This window comes from Hemibagrus wyckioides, linkage group LG01 (assembly GCF_019097595.1).
Source record: "Hemibagrus wyckioides isolate EC202008001 linkage group LG01, SWU_Hwy_1.0, whole genome shotgun sequence".
NCBI classification, from domain to species: domain Eukaryota; kingdom Metazoa; phylum Chordata; class Actinopteri; order Siluriformes; family Bagridae; genus Hemibagrus; species Hemibagrus wyckioides.
The window spans coordinates 7,740,934-7,761,893 of NC_080710.1; the positions used below are offsets into that span (position 1 = coordinate 7,740,934).

Sequence of the window (20,960 nt, forward strand, 5' to 3'; positions counted from 1 at the left end):
TTAAATGATTTAAATGAAGCACATTTAAATGCAGAGATAGAAGCATGGTTTACTAAGAAATGGAAGCACATCTAGTTTTAAAACAATGAAAACATCAAGGTACGTGAGGTATGTGCACATTGTTGTAAACATCATGTACCTGAAAGGTTGTGGTCAAATGAAGGAAGCGTGCCCTTCTATGTTTGTATGGGGAACATTGAGAGAAGGATGTCATCAAGGGGAGGATGTTTTAATTAAGGGGCAGTATCGGGACAAATAAGAAAATATAGTAAGTATGTAAATTAAGGAAGGAGGGATTAAAATAGCCATACATTGAATATAATGTGAAATTGCTGGAAATATTTAAATTTGGAAAAGAGGGGAATTTTTTGGGTTTTTTTTAAGACCAGCTGCTCTCTTCAGAAATGCATGTGATTGACTGCAACTCTGAATAAAGAAACCTGCTTCTTCTCATCTGCTGACTGAGATCTCCATTATTTTGGCTAAGTATTTGATAGTTTATTGAGTTCATTGGGTAAGATTATGGAAATAATAGAAATAGACACAATCTAAAATTCCACCCTGTGATATGTCCACTCGGAGGGGACTCTGAGTTCTGACAGCTCCTAAGCTACCACATCCTTAACATAACATAACATTAATAACACCTCTTTATATTTAATATTCAGTAATAATGTGGTTAAAAGCTGTTTTATCATTTCATGTTTTTTCCATATCTAACAATTATACCTAGTAATTATATGTAAATGTCTTTTATTTTGGTCTCAGAAGTGAATCGTACATTTTAAAATTCATATACTACATCAACTCTTTTATTTAGATTATTTAAAAAAAAAAGGTAAAAGTCCATTTTTCATGACATATACCTTTTAATAAGCAGTGTTTGCACCCATGAACATTATTCATCAATATGTACTGGGATTTTCATTTATCTTTGTGATTCATACTTCTTTGTGATGTTTTTTGTGCAAGCTATATCATTAGGGTTTTGCATTACTTTAGCTATCCAAAAATGGCTGTTGGAGTGTTTTGATACTCTGCTTTGGCTCTGTCCGTTTACATTATACTGGCTCTGTTTGCTTTTTTTATCCTCTGTAATTTTTGTCAGTGCACTTTTTCTTTTCCTTTCTAACTGAATTCAGTGATTATCTTCTTCTTGTCAGTCTGTCTGTCTGTTTGTCTCCTCCTTTCAGGACCAGAATCCTGGAATTCCCTGCAATGGCTCTGTATCTCAGCTGCACTTAAGTACATTTATTAAGAAAGACACAGTGGATAACAATATTTCTAACATTCAAATCAAACTAAGCATTAAATTCACATTGTACACAGATGCACTATTTAGGTGTCTACTGTTAGGTCTTTGGTGTATCATGGACTATAACAGGGTGGACAGTCTAATGTTAGCCATTACACAGTGTGTGAGCAAGACCAGGTTAGTATAAATGTGAAAGCAAAGTATTTTCTGCTTCTTAATATGATGATTTAAAAAATTTGATATCAGATGGGAGCCCTATAGGCCAGTGAGGTCCATATGGAGTGATACATATAGCAGGAGATGCAGTGTCCTCAATAAACAGTGAAGTGGAGTGACCTCCACATATCTAAGGCAAAGCTACTTCAAAGCCAAAGGGGGGAGTGACATCCACTGCGGAGCCAAAGGGGGAGCAATGTCCTTAGTGGAGAAAGGGGACAGAGTGACATCTTCAGTGAAGCAGGGAAGAATGACTTGCTGAAGGTACTCCACTGTGTGACCAGTAATTTGTGGAGGGGACATGATACATTTACATGATAACTGATATACTGTCATGACATTGTCTGAGTGGACTAGCATGCAGGAATGACACAGAAATGAAAAGGAGGTTTTGAGTGCTAGATGGTTTTTTCACCATTCCAGCTGGTTGAAGTATACTGTGATCACCATATGCAACCCCAGGCAACTATGGCTGTGGCTGCCATCAGCAATCCAGTACCACACATGACTGAATCTGAGGAGCCAAGGATAATGATGTGAGACATTTGTCTATTTTGATCATTTGTCATACTTTGCTCACATAGAAACCAATTATCAGTAAGTACAAAAGGATCCCTTCAATCTATCCTGGGCAACCATTAAAACATGGAAAGTATCAGTGTTCTTAGGCAACAGGAATATGACAATAGACATCACACAAGTCCACTATTATGAAGCAGTACTGTAATTGCATGGCACAAATTACATATGATGACCTTAGCAAAGAGCCTCCATCCATTGGAAAGGAATTACGATATTCTGAGGAAGGTAAGAATATGAGCTTTAACTGTGGGATCTATCTTCTTGATATAAAAAAAAACTTCTTAACAACCGACCTTGGCTTACTTAAGTTGCAGGTGTGACATGTGGCAAACCCCCTCCATTTTAGCCAGAGTTTTTAGTTGATAGGTAAGTAGGTATTGTTCATCTGTTCATCGGTTCATCTGTCAGCAAGATTCCATGGCATAACAATGGATGCACGCTCTTCCCTACAGCCATTTTTTGTCTGTTTAGATTTTGGTAGGTTATGTAGCATTTTAAACACTATTTGCACCACCTGCTTGGATCTGCTATGGGATTTCTCCTACTTGACTCGCAGCAGCAGCATGTTTCTCAACAACTCTGTGTTTCAGTAGGTCCACAGGTTTTCAATAAACATCTCTGCAAATTCTACTCCAGTGGATTCTGCCTCTTAATTACAGAATACTTTGCCTGATGAGAATTCAGCAGAGATACTTCAGCTCCAAGCACTCGTGATGCAATAGGGAGAAATGCTAGTGTCTTACCATCAACAGCTAGTCACACTCCAAGCTACCAATGAACAGCTCACTAACACTATTCAAAGCGGTCCTTCTCCTCCACTGCCCTCTGCTTCTTCTGTGCATACTGAGTCTCCTAAAATGTTGCTCCATAAAAATTTGACGGTTCAGCAGATAAAGGTTTTTATGCCATTGTAACATATATTTTGCTCACCAGGGGGATGTTTATCATAATGAGGCCACACAATGTGCATTTGTCTAGTTGCTCCTCATGGGCCAAGCATTAGAGTGGGTGTCGGCAGTGTGGCATACCAACACACTCCATGCTGAGATGACCTGTAAGGATGAGTCGCTGACACTCTCCCAATACATTAACCTGGCCATTTGCCTGGATAACCTCATCTGTAACCAGCCCACAGCCAAGGTGCTGCCCCCTGTTCCTGAGGCTGCCCACATAGAAGAACTCAAGGAGGTGTTCATAGAGGGGGGATTCTGTAACAGTTCAATCTGCACTTCCCCCTCTGCACCTCTGCAGTTCTAACACTTCCGGGTCACAGTGTCACTTCTCTCACTTGAGGACAGTTGAAATGTTTGTGTTTGCTTTCTATGTTTCATTCGGTGTTCTGTTTTCCTGTTTTTTGCACTTCATGTTATGTGATTTCAGATTTGTTCACCCCGTGGTTTGACTATTGCCTGTCTTCTGGTTTTGCATCTCCCTCTCGTGTTGATTTTCTGCCTATCTGTTTTTAATGAACATCTCTGCAAATGGATAATCCAGTGGATTCTGCCTCTTCAATACAATGACCCAGACCTAGCAGTGTGAAAAGGTTTTTCTATTTCATTTTCTAGTATCCTCCACTGGTTGTTGTGTATCCATTTATCGATTGGACACAATCAGGGACCACCAGCAGCTTACTCGTTAAGGTCTACCTTTGCTAACAAAGCAAACCTAAATTCTTCATAGCATAGCTTCTACAAGATGTTGGGAACATTACCTACATGATAACATCATACGATTTCTAAATTCCTAAAAAGATTCCTAAAAAAGAACACTGAACTCACTGTTATGCTCATCAAAATAGTTTGGAAATTACTTTGGTTTTGTGACATGGTGCATTATCATGCTAGACATAGGCATTAAAATATGGGCAAACTATGGCCATAAGAGGATTCATATGATCATCAACAATATTCAAATTTGCTGTGGCATTGCATGATTCATATTAATGCGTCAACAGTTGCCAAGAAATCATTCTCCACATCATTAAACAACCTGGCGTACTGACACAACATGGGTTGGATCTATGGAGTCATGCTGTTGACCCTACCAACTGTGTACCAGATATCAAGGTTCATCACACCAGGCTATGATTTCTCAGTCCATCCCAATACAGTCTAACAGATCAAGCTTGTAGTCAGTATAGGCAAAGTTCAAAACCAGAAATGGCATAAGCAAAACATGACATGGACAAGTAGACACAATCATAACACAACGAAGTGAGCCTTGGCAATTTGAAGCTGCTGGCACTGTCTTCTGTACCAGCGTTATGTACTGCCATCCACTGATGGGGAGGAAGTAGTTTTTTTTAAAAGAGATTATTGTATAAGAGAAATGCCATCATATTTGAAAAATATTCATACAACATCTCACAGAAATCATTGCCAATGCAGTTCCTAAACCACTTATAAAAGTCTTTCGGTAAGCTACTGACCCGGAAACTGACCTGAGCAGAGCTGATTGACTGCAGTGGTGAGTTCTTCCAGTGTGATATCAGACTCTAAAACAACTTTTGATTCTGCATCTATTTGAGGATATCAATTTGTGCAATACATTATGAATAACATTGGGAAGGCTAAGACAAACCATCTCCTTGTGTTGCACTGATAAATGTTCTAGGTTAAAGAAGAAGGCACTTAAAGCATTAATATACACAATGGTTGTGAGATGTCTTTTCTTGCAACACACTGAATAAACTCAAATCATGATTCGATAATGAATACAAGGTCTTTTTTCAAGGGATTTTGCTTTACTCTGGATTTATAGACTATTGCTGACCGAACAGCTTAATTTTTACCTTCCCTAAATCCTACCACTGTCTCTTCGTCTTTCGTTTTAGAGTCTTTTCGTTTTTGTGTCAAAAGGCTGAAAAGAAGACTTGCTAAAGAATTGTGAAATAACTACTATAACATAAATTAATTGATTGTGGGGAAAAACCTACTGGGAAAATTAAACAGTTATTGTGTAATAGTAATTTTTGATACATAAATTTGATAAGATCTGTGCTACACTAAAAATCCCATCAGAGACCTCAACCAAAGTGTCTTAGTGAGAGATTTCTGTCCATGTAGGTAAGAAATTCATAAAGAAGATATATGTGTGGCTCCTTAGTGGTGCAATCCATAATGAAATCTACTGTATACTTCCAATCACCCCATGACAATACATTCATCATTCATTACCTGCTTTAGTTCATTACTTACCTTGTTAAAGAAAGCAACATGCTCAAGCCCAATATTAGGGGCATAGATATTTATAAAACAGAAACTTAGAAGACTGCAAATATTATCTACTGTAGCTGTAGAAAACAGAATTGCTAACCCTGTGCCATGACTGGTGCTCTGTTCATGCTGCTTTTTAAATGGAAGTAACATAATTTCTCACCTTAGCATGTTCTGTGTGTAAAGTGGAAAATCACAGACACCTCTAATAAAACCATTGTTTGTTCTGTAATAGCAACTGTAATAGCAATAGAAAAGTTACTTGTGCCAGACCCTGGGCAACACAGAACATTTTGATTACACTACCCTATAACACTACATAACCAATATCCATATGTGTGCACACACAATGATCATACATGAAGTAAGAAAACTTTATAGAATAACCCGAAAACCATGTAATAATATAATATCCCTAGGCTTTAATTTTCCCTTAAATTTATGTTCCTCAAATCCATATACAAATTGAATACAAAAATCCACACCCTTATTTTTTGGTGTGGTGATGGTGTTAATATCTGTGTTATGAGTGAGTTGAGTGTGAATGACTGTGTGAATTTCAGACTTTTGCAAAGATAACAGAAAAAATATATTATGTTCAGCTTATTTATTGAACTGATGAGTCATTTTTTCTGTGTATTCTAACTCAAATGCATGACTACTTTTGCAGCATTCTCTTGATATAGTGATATATACAGGGGGAGGCATTTGATGGCAGAAGATGCAAAACTGCATAAAACATTTTAAAACTTTTGTTTGCTTTTACAGAGCTGTGCCTTTACTTAAGAGAAAAGCTATTAACAAAAGGTTTAATGTAAACAAATTTTAACTAAACAAGGTTTTCAGATTGTAGACTTTCAGACTTGATTCCCAAACACTAAATTAAAAGATATTCCATACCTAGTTCTTTGTAAGAAACATACTGCCCCACTGCTGTAATTTTCATTATTCTTGGTACCAATAAAGAGCCTGCACCTTTTGTTTGATGCAGGTGTGGTGGATCCTAAAATAACAAAATTCACACAGGTACTACAGAGTGAGACCATTCAGCACTTTATATATCATTTGTAGTGTTTTCTAATTACTGTCAAATTTTACTGAGAGCCAATCCAGTCTAGGTAAGATTAATGATATAGCCAAATGTTCTTTTGACAATATAACCAAAGGTTCTCCAAATATCCTGACAGCAACGTCGCAATTCAGTCAATTTACATGTGCTGGAGAGACTACTGGTATTTTATTTTATTATGATTTTAAATGTATTTATTATGCCTCCTAATGCTAGAATAGTTTATTCGGACAAATGATCATTACTTTTCAGGATATATATAGCCTATTAAAAGTGCATTGTTTCTACCATAATGACATTTTTTCTTATTCAGTGCTATTGAAATCAAAACATTTAAAATTTGCAGCTGTGCTGTGTCCTGCATGCAATTACTCTCATCCAGTGCTAATGCAAAAAATTCAAATGCTTTCACTTTCTCCTGCAGCTGGACATATACATTATCCCCCATTTCTTCAATTTGTCTGCTGATTGTACTTGTGGACAGATTCACCGCATTTAAGACATCTTTCTTATGAGGACACACGTTGTCAGCTACAGCATTTATACAATTCTTGAGTTTAGCTACCTGAAAGCTAGCTCGAACGGACGACTGGTTCAACTGGGTTTGCCCTACAAACATATTCTGCTGAGCTGATAGTCCACTTTTTAACTTAGACACTTTGTCTACTCTCATTTGGCCTTGCAATCTAGCATGCTTGTCTCTGTAGCGGGTTTCATAGTGTCAGCACAGATTGTACAACAGATTGACAAACGGCCACTTCTTTGCACTGAACAAAAATAATTACTTGTCTACTTTTGGTTAAATACCCTGCATTCTGAATCAACTTTTCTCTTTTCTAACTGTTTGGCCATTTTGTTGTCTCTTTAGAATTTTATGGCTGGCTCATGTGTCACCTTTTCATTCGCAATGGTACGTTATGATGGCATAAAGCATCTTGGCAGGAAGCAGGTGGTGAGTGAGTAACAGGCTTAGCATCAGGTGGCTGAACTGAAACAATATCTCTGGGACAAGTACCAGGGCTTGGACAGGCACACTGGGGTCTGGTGGTGGGGCTAAGACAGGCTCACCGGGTACAGGTGGTGGGAATAAGGCTTGGACTTCTTTCTAGGAAGAAAAATGGTTTCTGAGAATGCTCTCTGTCACATTCAAAAAGAAAAACTCCCAATATGCACTTTCCATTTGATTAAAAACAAATATGTGTGATTATCCACTGAGTGGATATGTGACAGAGCTGGTGCGAAAGGATGGTTCAAGCCCCAGCATCGCCAAGTTGCCACTGTTGGGCCCTTAACCCTCTCTGCTCCAGGTGTGCAGTATCATGGCTGACCCTGCGCTCTGACCCCAACCTCCAAGGATGGGATATGCGAAGAAAGAATTTCACTGTTCTGTAATGTATATGTGACAAATAAAGGCTATTGGCTATTGCTATTGTATAGGGACCATTGGGCTGGTTTGGGGTTCAGGAATTTGGTAATTTTCAGGTACTACTGGATTTTGTGATCCTTAATTCACAAAATGGTGCTCTGCCACCTCCAGCCAATGTTGATTTTCCTCCAGTTCCACTTTGACTGCCAACAACTCCTGAAAGTCAACATCATAGTTGTTCTCCACCTGAGACAGATTCTTAAAAAAAAGATTACTGGGTAAAGTTTAAACATTTCTCCAAAACACTGTGGATAGTCTCAGAGACGTCAACCTCAATAAAGAATTTGGATGAGTCAGGGCGCCTGAGGAAGAAGGCTATGGTGAATGCTTTCGATAGCTTGGTGGTTGGCAGTGTTCCAGCTGAGACATTTCAGGCTGCCACACAGCAAATAGTTATTTGAATCTTGAATCTTAAATTGAAACTCACAATCCCAGGGCTGATGTGGATGCCACTGGCTTTGATCTTACTGAAGACCCTGTGATGGTTGAAATACTCTGAGGGAACATTGGTCAGAGAATGTGAATCAGGGCTCTCTATGAAAGTGGTAATCAGGAGCACAGGTTTGTGAAGATAATGCTCCATACAAAATGGGGACCAGTGGGTGAGCTGCCTGTCAAACAATGACAACTCAAGTCAAAGCAAGAAGATTTTTATTGCCATTTCAACCATATATAGCTGATGCTGTAAATCCTCCTTGCAAACATAAGATAGTTAGAAGCACTTTTTATCAGCCAAAAGTGTCAGTCCAGTCTCTGGAAATTAACAAGTCTGATAGCTTGGGGGAAGAAACTGTTACTTAGTCTGGTTGTAAGGGCCCAAACACTTCAGTACCTTCTTTACAGAAGGCAAGAGGGTTATGAGTTTGTGTGAGGGGTACACCACATGTGGTGTAAATGTGATGGAGCTGGTGTTGAGGGACCAGGTGAGGTTAGTGGGATCAGATGTCTCACAGCCTCCTTATCCATAAAGCTGCCCCAGGGTAAATCAGTGTCATGAACGTAAAAGTGGTTCCTTAGTGTCAAATTACCACTGCAAGGTAAATACATGCAGTGATATCAACTGGGGTGGACTCACTGTTTTTTTTTTTTGCTTCACTAAGCTGCGCATGCCCCAGCTGCATGCATGCTTGGCAATGGTTTGGGTCTCAAGTGTGCTGCTCTCTGTCTGCAGGGGCGGCCAGTTGTGGAGGAGGTGGTCAAAGCTAATGGCTAGGCCTCATCCTATTTGCTTTCAACAGCAATGGTCCAGAATTTGAGGGCATACTGTACTCTAAGCTGTGCTCCCAGGGACAGGGTAAGTAGCTGCTCACTGACTTCATACACTTCTGGGGAGTTGTTAAAACATTCTCCAAGACTGCAGAAGCCCACTTCATTGTTTTGCAGAGAGCAGATTGAGGAAACAAGCAACTTTCTTTGCCTCTCTATGATTCTTAGTCACTGAGAAAAAAACACTGTAACAAAATCCTTTACACTGAGAAACATCACCTGAAAGTTTATCAGGGACAAGCACCAATGGAAGTGTGGTGTTGGTGGTACTGGTGGTGGTGATGGTGGTGGTGGTGTGCGACACAATGGAGACACCCATAGCTTGGGAGAGGTGATCCACGTTGCTGTCTAAGTTGAAACCATTAAGAAAATCCTTTACACTGAGAAACGTCACCTGAAAGTTTATCAGGGACAAGCACCAATGGAAGTGTGGTGTTGGTGGTACTGGTGGTGGTGATGGTGGTGGTGGTGTGCGACACAATGGAGACACCCATAGCTTGGGAGAGGTGATCCACTTTGTTGTCTAAGTTGAAACCATTAAGAAAATCCTACTGAAGCAGCTGATCTTAATTTGGGGTTAACATTTGTTAACAATGGTTCAAACACTCTGAACACAGTCACATCACAACAAGGTTATTTAACTTTTTTATTTGTCCAATTTTTCCCTAACATGTTTCTGACTTTCATGTAAATTTTATTATACTTGCATAAGTTCTCTCTCTCTCTCTCTCTCTCTCTCTCTCTCTCTCTCATGCAAATGAGAAATGACAGAATTTCAGTGTATATTTAATAACAGCTTGAATCTTCAGAAAAAAAAAACTTGTCTTAAAGAAAGAAAGATAAGAAATAATTAGGTTTTAAGATTTACATTTATTCATGCAGAGAAAAAGTGAACATTAAATTAACTTTTTTTTTTTCAAAATAAAAATATTCATATGTTAGTTAAAAATGCAGGCACCTGCAGACAAAAGCAGTTGAATGTATAAGAACTTGTTGACTTGTTGCCCTTTCTGTCTGCATTGGTTATGTTTGGAACCACTTAGAAATGTCTTCAAGATAATGTGCCTTAGGTTCATCCCAGTTGGTGGTCAATGCTCACTGTTTATTCACTCTTTATTACACAGAACAGCAAGCAATCATTGACACACACACACACCACACCACACACTTGACGTTTGGATTTTGGTATTGCCTGATTTTATCTGTTTGCTCTGTCTGAGCAGCTGCCTGTTTTTTCTTTTTAACCTGACCCCTGTCTCTCATTTTTGGATTGTTTGGCAGTGTTTTAATGCAGTGCTGAACCTGCAACTACAGCTGTCTTTGACGCGTGACAGTAACACATAATAGATGTTGTTTACATTTGCAAATTTGTGTTACAAAACTGTAATGCACAGTTCTATAGTCTGTCTCACGTGGGTGTCATTTGTATATTATTTATATTAAAAATGTTTAAAAAAATCAAGTTAATATTACCTATATATTACCTAAAATTAATCAGAATAGAAGGTTATCGGGAAAATACATATAATATATAATATATATATACATATATATATATATATATATATATATATATAAAATAAAATAAAAAAATAAAAATATAATATATATATAATATAAAAAAAATAAAAATAAAATATATATATATATATATATATTTTATTATCCTCATTATGCTTATTTCAAGAAACTATTCCCATTGACTTTTAAGTTAGCAAACCAACTGTGTCACAGTATGAGAAGAAGAGGATTTTTGTGGAATAGGAATGCACTATATATAAAGCTCTTAAGTACACATAATTACAGGGTGTGCTAAATGTACCCTTACATTCAACTGTTTTTCTGCCTGTCAGTGATAAATACTTAACTATGTTGGCAAAATTTACAACACAGTTCTTAAAAGTATGTTGCTTTATAGGTCAGCAACAGTTTATGTCATGCTCTAATAACTGGCATGCAGTAATCATGTTGAAATTATAAGATAACAAAGAGTTTTAAAACACAAGTGCCCTTTGTTATGCTGCAATATAATCTGAAAACAAAAGTAATTTGACGTGAGAAAACTTTTTCTTTTTTTTTTTTTTCAAGATTAATCAAAGAGAAAATAGGTAGCCTGACAAATATTTAAATAAATGAGGAGACCAAAGATAAAAATTCAAGCATTGCAAAAACAAATATAATACATTCATACTGCAATTTCATTAAAAAGAATTTAGCCATTATTGCTGAAATAAGCCTAGCTTATCCAGTTACTTTGCGTTGTGGTATACCCATCCAATGGTGTTTGCTAGGGATTTGCTAAGGGAGATTCTTGTGTGATTTGGTGAACAAACTATAGCACTTGCAGCAGCCTTTTTCATGATTCTGCATGTTTTATGTTTTTTTTGTGCAATGCAATTATGCATAATTTTCCATGAATCATTTTCCAAAGCAATCAACACAGAAAGAAGGATGGCTGTTACATCCTCTACAGATATACAGCTTTGTTCAACAGCCGGATGTAGTCTGTCTTTAAGCACAATACCGCCACCTGTAGGCCTATAGAAGCAATTACAATACGTGATGGAATAACTGTTTATTTAATTTTTTACACGTTTTAAATCAAAATCTTGATGTTGTTAATAACGTATATTTACCCACACATTCACAAAATTAAAATAGTTTAGAATATAAATAGATGCATGGCTAGAATTAGTCTAGTCTGTATGAATTATATGCACTGTATTCAGTGCATATAATGAAAAAGGGGGCATTCATTAAATTACACACTATTAGAATTCTGTGTTCTGTCTTTGGTGCTATCATTTAACCTGGTCTCCTTAGCTATGTAAATGAAATTGCAAACATCTTGAATATTGCTGTGTGTACTGAAATATTCTATAAATGTGTGTTTTCTCAATTATAAAGTGTAATCTTAACACTGCAAAACATTTTATTCATTTCCACTTTTCAGTTCAGTTGCTCTTATTTTTAAAAAATAAACCTTAATTCATAACTTAGAGTAGAGTATTGTGGACGGCATATTACATATATATATATATATATATATATATATATATATATATATATATATATATATATATATATATATATATATATATATTTTTTTTTTTTATTAATATATTTCTTAATTAATTTGTGCATGGTGGATTGCTGGTATCTATGGCCATACCATACAATTGAAACATGAAAATGTTACTTTTAGACTATATCAGTAGCCTAATTAAAAAGTATGCAGTTCTCAAACATGCTTTTTAAAGAATGTGCCATATTGGCCACTTCTAAAGTTTCTGATATCTCTCTAACAGGTTTGTTCTTTTTTACAACCTAGTGAAGGCCTCCTCCACTTCCATCCACACCTCTTTGGCAAATGCAAATTCAACACTTGGAATCAACTTCAGACCTTTTATTTCTTTGGTCATGAGATGCATCTGACATGCAGACCACATCTGACCCTGTAAATTCTAATCAGTAAACTGTCCATTTACTTTTAATCCTATGAACTACAGGAACTACACCAATCAGGCATAACATTATGACCACAGAAAAGTGAATAACACTGATTATCTCCTCATCATGGCACCTGTTAGTGGGTGGGATGTATTAGGGAGAAAGAGATGTGTTAGAAGCAGAAAAAATGGGCAAGCGTAACAATTTGTGGGGTGTTCCTGATCTGCAGTTGTTAGTATCTATTGAATGTGTCCTTTAAGTCCTGTAAGTCCTTTAAGTCCTGTAAGTTGTGAGGTGGAGCCCATGCAAGCCCCACCTCGCAACTTACACAACATAAAGGATCTGCTGCTAACATCTTGGTGCCAGATACCAGAGCACACCTTCAGGGATCTAGTGGTATCTGTGCCTTGACGAGTTAGGACTGTTTTGGCAGCAAAAGTGGGACCAACACGAGATTAGTCAGGTTTTCATAATGTTATGCCTGATCGGGGTATATTTATAATGACTGTAAGTTCTAAACAGTTAATGTATTAATTTATTGTATCATGTGTGTAATGTATAATTTTGTGACTTAAAGCTGAATGTCTACACATTAATCACATCATTATTGTTGTCATGGTACACAGAGAATATTGTATTGACAGACACTTTTGTTTTTGGCATTAAATATATTACCAGTGCATATATACACATGTCAAATTTATGCACAAATTTGGAGTCCCCTCCAAAGGTATTTTTTGCTACATGCTGAAGACATTTGGGTTTGAGGTCAAAAGATGAATATAAGCTGACAGATCAAAATTTACTTTTTTAACAACTTATAACATGGCACCTTTCGTTTGAACCCACCCATTTACAGAATGATTAAAAATTTTGGAAAGTGTGACTGACAGATATTACTTGTTGTCCAGGTGTGCCCTGTTAGACTGCTTGTTTAAACTGACAGCTCTGAATAACTACTCTGGGTTTGAGCCCTGATCTTGACCTGTGAAGACTACATTTGTTGTTAAAAGAGATAAACCAACATAAAGACCAGAGATCTGACTATGGGAGAATAGCAAGCCATTTTGAAGCAGAGAAAAGAGACAGTCTTTCCAATGAGCACCCTGGTCAGTCTTACTGCTCTGGCCAGTCACAATGTCCTCATGTACACCAAATTAAGAGAACACATGATGGAATAGGACTTCAGCAGTTAGATACATTGTTGGGAGTCCTGGGAGAGGGATTAGACTATATCCTTCAGAAATCCACTGTATCCTATATGTCTGGGTTTTTTTTTATCTTTTCAACACACTGCTGAACAATGAAGAATCTTGTCCTTCTGGATCCTACTTAGTCAGACAAAGAGAGATTCGTAAAGGATCACATGAATCAGAGATAAGGTATTCTTATAAACCACATAAAATACATTATTTTTATACAGTTGTAATGTATAATATATATATATATATATATATATATATATATATATATATATATATATATATATATATATATATATATATATATTATACATTAAATAAAATATAAAACATAAAACAAGAAGTATTTTATGGAAAAATAGAGAAAAAAGCTAAAATAATCTGGTGTCATAATTATATCTGAATCAATTTGTTACCCATCAGCCTAAGCACCTGTCCATGTTACCCCTAATTAGCACTCCTATATAAAGTCCTGTGTTCTTCTTCTGTTTGTCACATGCATTTGCCTGTGTCTTTGTTACCCGTCCCCTGGTGTCATAAATTCCAATCATTTACTTATTAATTATGTTGATCATCTCAGAAGAAAACATCCAAGTTCAAGTAAATACCCCAAAGCATATGGCAAAAAGTGTTAGTGTCTTGATTAGTCCAATTCCAAAAGTTAAAATAATTCCACAATTACAAAAGGTGTGTCACCTTTAGTGTTCATTTTAATCTATCATTTCTCAGTTATAATCCTACATAGTCTCTAAATTCTTATATGGCCTGCAGAACTGAGTCTGGTCCAAATCCAAGTTGTTCACAGGGGGTATGTTGTAACACCGTATTAAAACTTGCCCTGCTATTAAAAGAAACTACAGCTATTCAGTGTAATATGTCAATTCACGTAATTCCCTTATATGATTTTATTTATTGCAGCATTAGAAACGGGCCAAGAAAAACAAACAGGGGTGTAACCTGTTGCTGGTTTGTGAATGGCAGGACATGAAGTAATGAAAGGCAAGTCAGTAAGAGATGTGGCTTGTTGCTATCTGTTGCTGTCATATGACCCTTTATAGATTTATCACACTAAAGAAACAAAGAGGCAGGAGTGATAGAGAAACTCCCTGTTGGTTGTTCCCAACATTTTTTTAACAGCGAAGATTAGGATGCACTTAGCCCCAAGATACTTAGCCAGTACCTTTTATACAGCATCTGTCATGTCCTATGGCTTGTGTCCAGTGGAGATTGGTAAAACAAGGAAAAAATAATATGTGCCTAAAATTTTTCATAGATAGACCACACAGACAGATCATTAAGCAGTGTTATTAAGTAAGTAAGCAAGGAAGTAAACAAACAGACAAACAAACAAATAAATAAACCACCTTTACATCATTTTCTTTTTTGTGATCATTTATTTATAAGATAATACGTGCTTTAGTGATATAATACCTTGGTTTGTCTTGTATGTTTTTAAATGTCATTTTTAATTTAGATTAAATTGTTAGAGGGGGATTTTAAACTGTTATACGGTGATGTTACAGTGTACCCCTGACATGCTACAACCTTCGAACTTTTCTCTAATCTTCTTCACGAGTAAATAATCATAATAATAATAATATCTTATTTCTCAAACCAGACCATATATGTACGTTCTATATGAACATATATATGTTCATTTTCCCCCAAGCCAAATAAAAATATTCTTTTTTGTTTTTATTATTTCCTGTTTTAAATATATATTGTCAGCCAACATTAAGCTACAAATATATTCTATATATGTGTGTATGTGTACTGTGGTGTAGTTATATTACAAGTAAATAAAACGTATTAAATGTAGACGTCTGGCGTAGGTAAATCAGACATATCTAATAAATATCTTAAAACTGTTATCATCGTTCATTCAATCATGAGAGATCACGTTTCAGGACGTCTTTCAGGTAAAAACGGAAATATATTGTTTATTTTTTGATTATGGGGATCAGTTGTATTGAATTATATCGATCTCCATTTATTCTTTTATTATTCTCTTTTTTATTTTTAAATGTAAAACTTTGTTTAGTGTAAGATCCTTCTCTTTCAAGATTCTGTGTCTGCCCACCACACCACTATCATCGTATTAAGGCTACACATTCTGAAATAAGTTAGGCCTAATTAATATAAGCGTATTAATTAAGGAATCACAAACTCACCAACTGAACGACATAGTTGTGACTTCACTATGTAGAGCAGAAGGCATTCCTTCTTTTGCACGTGACCCCACCCGTTGACCAGACGAGAATAAACATATTTTGTGACTTAATCATGTTCTTAATAATGTGACTTAAGTAATTGTTTCCTTTACTCATCCCCAATACCCCACCCGCTGACTGGACGACAAATCCTGGTTTAGAACAGTGAAGAGGTTTATTTGTAGAGTCTCTAGAATCTCATGTCAGTCGCCTGAGATCTGGACATACTGTAGATTCATTCGGGCGAGTTCTAAATAGAACAAAAAAGAGGAAATTTCGAATTTCTTTTACATCTATTTTTCATGTTTGAAGGAATTCGCCAAACAAGGCATACACGAAGAAGCCAATTTATTCAAGCAACATCTATCAAAATGTAAATCTAATTAAATCAGTGTAACATATAAAGTTATAAATACAGAAGTCTTTCTAATTAATAATGATAATGATAATGATAATGATAATGATAATGATAATGATGATGATGATGATAATAATAATAATAATAATAAGAAGAAGAAGAAGAAGAAGAAGAAGAGGAGGAGGAAGAAGGATGATGATGATGATGATTATTATTATTTTATTTTATTTATTTATTTTTCAAAAAATACAAAAACTGCTCTTTTTATTCCTCTTATACTATATGCAATTTGGAACAATTAATTATTTTTTAATTAGTTAATGAATACACTTTGATGGAATGCAAAATGAAAATTTGTCACCAGCGATGTTCACGACTCGGGAGTGGCCGTATGACGTTAACGCTACCAAACCTGTTCAGTGACGATATAACTGTACAGTGTACACAGTCCGAGTTAGTAGACCTGATGATTTTTATTTGATACATTAAGGAGATCTCCGATGACGTACAGAAAGGCATTATTTGGCACCACCACAACAGAAATGTCTTTTCGACGTGTTTGTGGTCGAAGTCGTGTGGGCGGGTGCGTGGCTTTATAAACCGCTGCGTGCGTGGCTTTATAAACCGCTGAAGCTGTGCACCAGTTCACAGTACCACAGTTCACAGTACCACACAGGGACAAATCGACGAACAGGTGACTGAAGCTTCAGCTTATAAGGTAAGTGTCTTCAAGATTTCTTTTCAGATCCACTCTTCTCTATGAGAATTTTAACACAGTTAGTCCGCTTCCTGCACATATTAAATTAATTAATCATATAGTTTAGCATTTTGCTTATATGTGTGTTTTGAATTGTTTAAACAACAACATCAGCCAGACTAAACTGTAACAACTTATTTTCTCAATAATTTCTTATACATGCTGTGTTAAAACAAGTTAAAAGTTTCTAAAAGTTTCTAAACAATTTCTAAAATTGTTTTCTAAATTTTTGTATTTATATAATTGTATAATTATATATATTTTGTATTTATAATAATTGTATTTCTAAAAAACACTAATCAGTGCAGAAAATGATGTATGTATACTATATATGTATAAGAGCATGTAAAATTTCTATGAAATAAATTTGCATGCTGTTGTTTTTTTCCCCTCTTTTAGTGACTGTGAGATAAAATGGACATCAAACCACTTTTCTGGAAGCTGGGTGTTGGTGTACGAATCTTCCTAACATTTCTTTTTGCCCTCCTAATATTTGGACTGGTACTATGGGCTTACATTGCCCATGTAAATATTGTAGCATCCCAGTATGGCATTATGGCCTTTGGCTTCTATGGCCTTCTGCTAAGTCTTCATCTACTGGTACAGAGTATTTTTGCCTATGTGGAGCATCGGCGGATGCGTACCAGACGAGAAGCTTGTTCCTACACCAAGACTGTGGGTTTTACCATCTCTGCTTACCAGGAGGACCCAAAGTACCTACGGGACTGCTTGCAATCAGTTAAGGCACTTCATTATCCACCCGAGTTGCTCCGGATTGTCATGGTGGTAGATGGTAATACAGATGAAGACCTCTACATGATGGAGATGTTCCGGGAGATTTTTGCAGATCAGGATCCTGGCTGCTATGTGTGGCAGAACAATTACCACACACAGCCAGCCGGGGTGGGTCCAGAGGAGGATATCCAACGCAGGGAGGTGGAAGAGATTATCAGAACCAAGCGGTGTGTTTGCATTATGCAAAAGTGGGGAGGGAAGAGAGAAGTGATGTACACAGCATTCAAGGCACTGGGTTCTTCAGTGGACTTTATACAAGTAAGCAGTGTCTAGATTAAATGATATCTAGAAATGATTTAAGATAGAATAAAAGTATTTGTAATATTGTCACTTATTTCTACTACAGAAGGTAGTAGTCTCATTCTTAATTCCTCTTCTTCTTCATTTTATCCTTCAGGTGTGTGATTCCGACACAAAGCTGGATCCCCTGGCAACAGTAGAACTGGTGAAGGTGCTTGAGAGCAACACAAAATATGGTGCTGTTGGTGGCGATGTGATGATTCTTAACCTGAAAGACTCCTACATCAGCTTCATGAGCAGTCTGCGATACTGGATGGCTTTTAATGTCGAGAGAGCATGCCAGTCATTTTTTGACTGTGTCTCTTGTATTAGCGGTCCCTTAGGTAAATAAGAAGGATTGTGTGAAGTACACAATTAGCTAGTAATGAGTAATTATATAATTACTTAGAAGTAGTTAGAGCTAAACTACAGTTAAATACATAATTATGATTTATGTATATCAATAATAATAAGAATAAGAATAAGAATAAGAATAAGAATAAGAATAAGAATAAGAATAATAAGAATAATACAGATTAATTAATTATATTTATATTTATATTTATATTTATATTTATATTTATATTTATATTTATATTTATATTTATATTTATATTTATATATATTTGCACTACTTGGTCTCTTCTACAGGTCTATACAGGAATGACCTTTTACAACAGTTTTTGGAAGATTGGTACAACCAAAAATTTCTTGGAAAACACTGCACTTTTGGAGATGATCGACATCTTACAAATCGCATGCTGAGCTTGGGATATGCTACCAAGTAAGTAATGTCACACTGCAAGTAAGACAGTCACACAGTTTGAGCAGTTCCACACAATAATTCCTGATATGCATGCAGTAATTAATTAAGTTCAACACTAATGTACTTTTATATTTCTTGTCTCATCAGGTACACAGCTCGCTCAAAGTGCTATACAGAGACACCTTCCCAGTTCCTGCGTTGGTTGAACCAACAGATGCGGTGGACAAAGTCCTATTTTCGTGAATGGCTCTACAATGCCATGTGGTGGCACAAGCATAGTCTCTGGATGACATATGAGTCCATTGTGGCTGGAATCTTCCCCTTCTTCGTCACAGCCACCATAATCCGTCTTTTCTGGGTGGGTACACTGTGGAACATCCTGTGGGTCCTTTGCTGCATTCAACTTATTGGGCTGATTAAGGCAGCTTATGCATGCATCTTGCGACAAAGCCTAGTGATGATCTTCATGTCTCTCTATTCTGTTCTCTACATGACAAGTCTTCTGCCCACGAGGTATTTTGCCATGATTACCATTAATAAAAGCAATTGGGGCACATCAGGACGTCGTAAGATAGTGGGAAATTACATCCCTATCCTTCCCCTGTCAGTATGGGCAGCCATCCTGCTGAGTGGTCTAGGCTACACAATCTACAGGGAAAGCAAAGAGGACTGGACCTCAGCTGCCAAAAAAGAAGAGATCAAATATTTGATCTATGGTGCTGTGGCATATGTCAGTTACTGGTTAATAATGATCCTCATATACTGGGTGTGGATTCGTAAACTGTGCCGAAAACGTTCACAGAGTTACAATGTGACTGTGTAGTAGAATTTTCATGTTTTTTTATTAATTAATTTATTTGTTTGTTTATTTATTTATTTATTTGCATGTTTGTTTGTTTGTGTGCACTATGTTTATTTGTTTTTGTTGTTTTGTTATGCTTGATATGGATTGATATGAAAAATTTCCACTGTATTATTCAGTTTGCTCTGTATTACACAAACTGCATTATATAAAGTCACTTTGTATTATACAAACTTTGTGGAAGTTCAAATTCAAATGTTGACATACAGTATTTATAGTTGTGCACTGTGGCATGTAGTCAATAGATTTTGTTGAGCAGTGCAATTTTTGTCTTTGAATTTTTGTTACTTTTTAGTCTGAGACACTATTTATTACTTTAATTCAGTATTAATGACAGATGAAACTCACTTGTACAGAATGAAATTGCTGGAAAATGCTGCACCTGCACAGTTTGTTATGTTTATGGACTTGTCTATTTATAACAGTGACTATAACAGGAATTATATTGTGAAAATGTGAAGTATTGTTTGAATTGTTTGATTAAATTTGTAATATTATAATCGTCAATTTATTGTACAATCTCTATTTCTGTTGTCATTTTAGGGCCACTGCTTCAACAATACAGTTATACAGGAAAAAAAGTTATAATAGTTCAATAATAAAATCCACATGATGACAAAATAGTATATAATGTATATATGTTTAAATGACAGATGCTGAGGTGAAGGTATTGTTTCCTTTGGTGAAGGAGAAGTTATATACAGTTGTTACCTTCAAGGCATGGCCTTGAGGGTGTGTAGATAAATAATAGTGAAAATAATCCATCCAGAGGGAGCTGTGAAGTCTGGTGTGCCATAAGCCCTGGGTGCATTATGATATATGGATTCATATGATAAACCTAAGACTAATTGCTAGTTAATATGGCATGATGCATTGTGTACTGGGTCGCTGTATGAGACACTCTTGTGCTGCGGTTTCAATTATCAGTTGTTTTGAAGGTGAACACTGCCTTTGAGTTCTTCTTCAACAAAAGAGATCATTTCATACAGGATCATGTGCCACCTTCTTCCATTACTCCATTGTCCTGTTCTGATACTCATATGCCCAGTGTAAGCGCTGTTGGATGTCTGCCTTCTCTATCAGTATGATTCCTTGCCTCCCAGGCCTGGCATAGCCTGAAAGAAGATCACCAAAATCTTGCTGCAAACATTAAAGGATGTGAGCTTCCTTAAAGAATATAGTCCATTAAATCTCCTAAACATCCACAAAATAGCAACATGAAGCATAGAGTTCTGTGATAAAATGTTTTGTG

At 36.3% G+C, this 20,960-nt stretch overlaps 1 protein-coding gene across 1 annotated transcript; it reads left to right on the plus strand.

Annotated features, from left to right (window-relative positions):
• The first annotated feature begins 16,703 nt into the window (after positions 1-16,703).
• has1 (hyaluronan synthase 1) lies at positions 16,704-20,215 on the plus strand. The gene is made up of 5 exons (XM_058406785.1): positions 16,704-16,967; positions 17,406-18,059; positions 18,199-18,424; positions 18,732-18,864; positions 18,994-20,215. Exons 2-5 carry the CDS (start codon positions 17,421-17,423, stop codon positions 19,667-19,669), a joined length of 1,674 nt encoding a protein of 557 aa, XP_058262768.1. The 5' UTR covers positions 16,704-16,967; positions 17,406-17,420; the 3' UTR covers positions 19,670-20,215.
• The last annotated feature ends 745 nt before the right edge of the window (positions 20,216-20,960 follow it).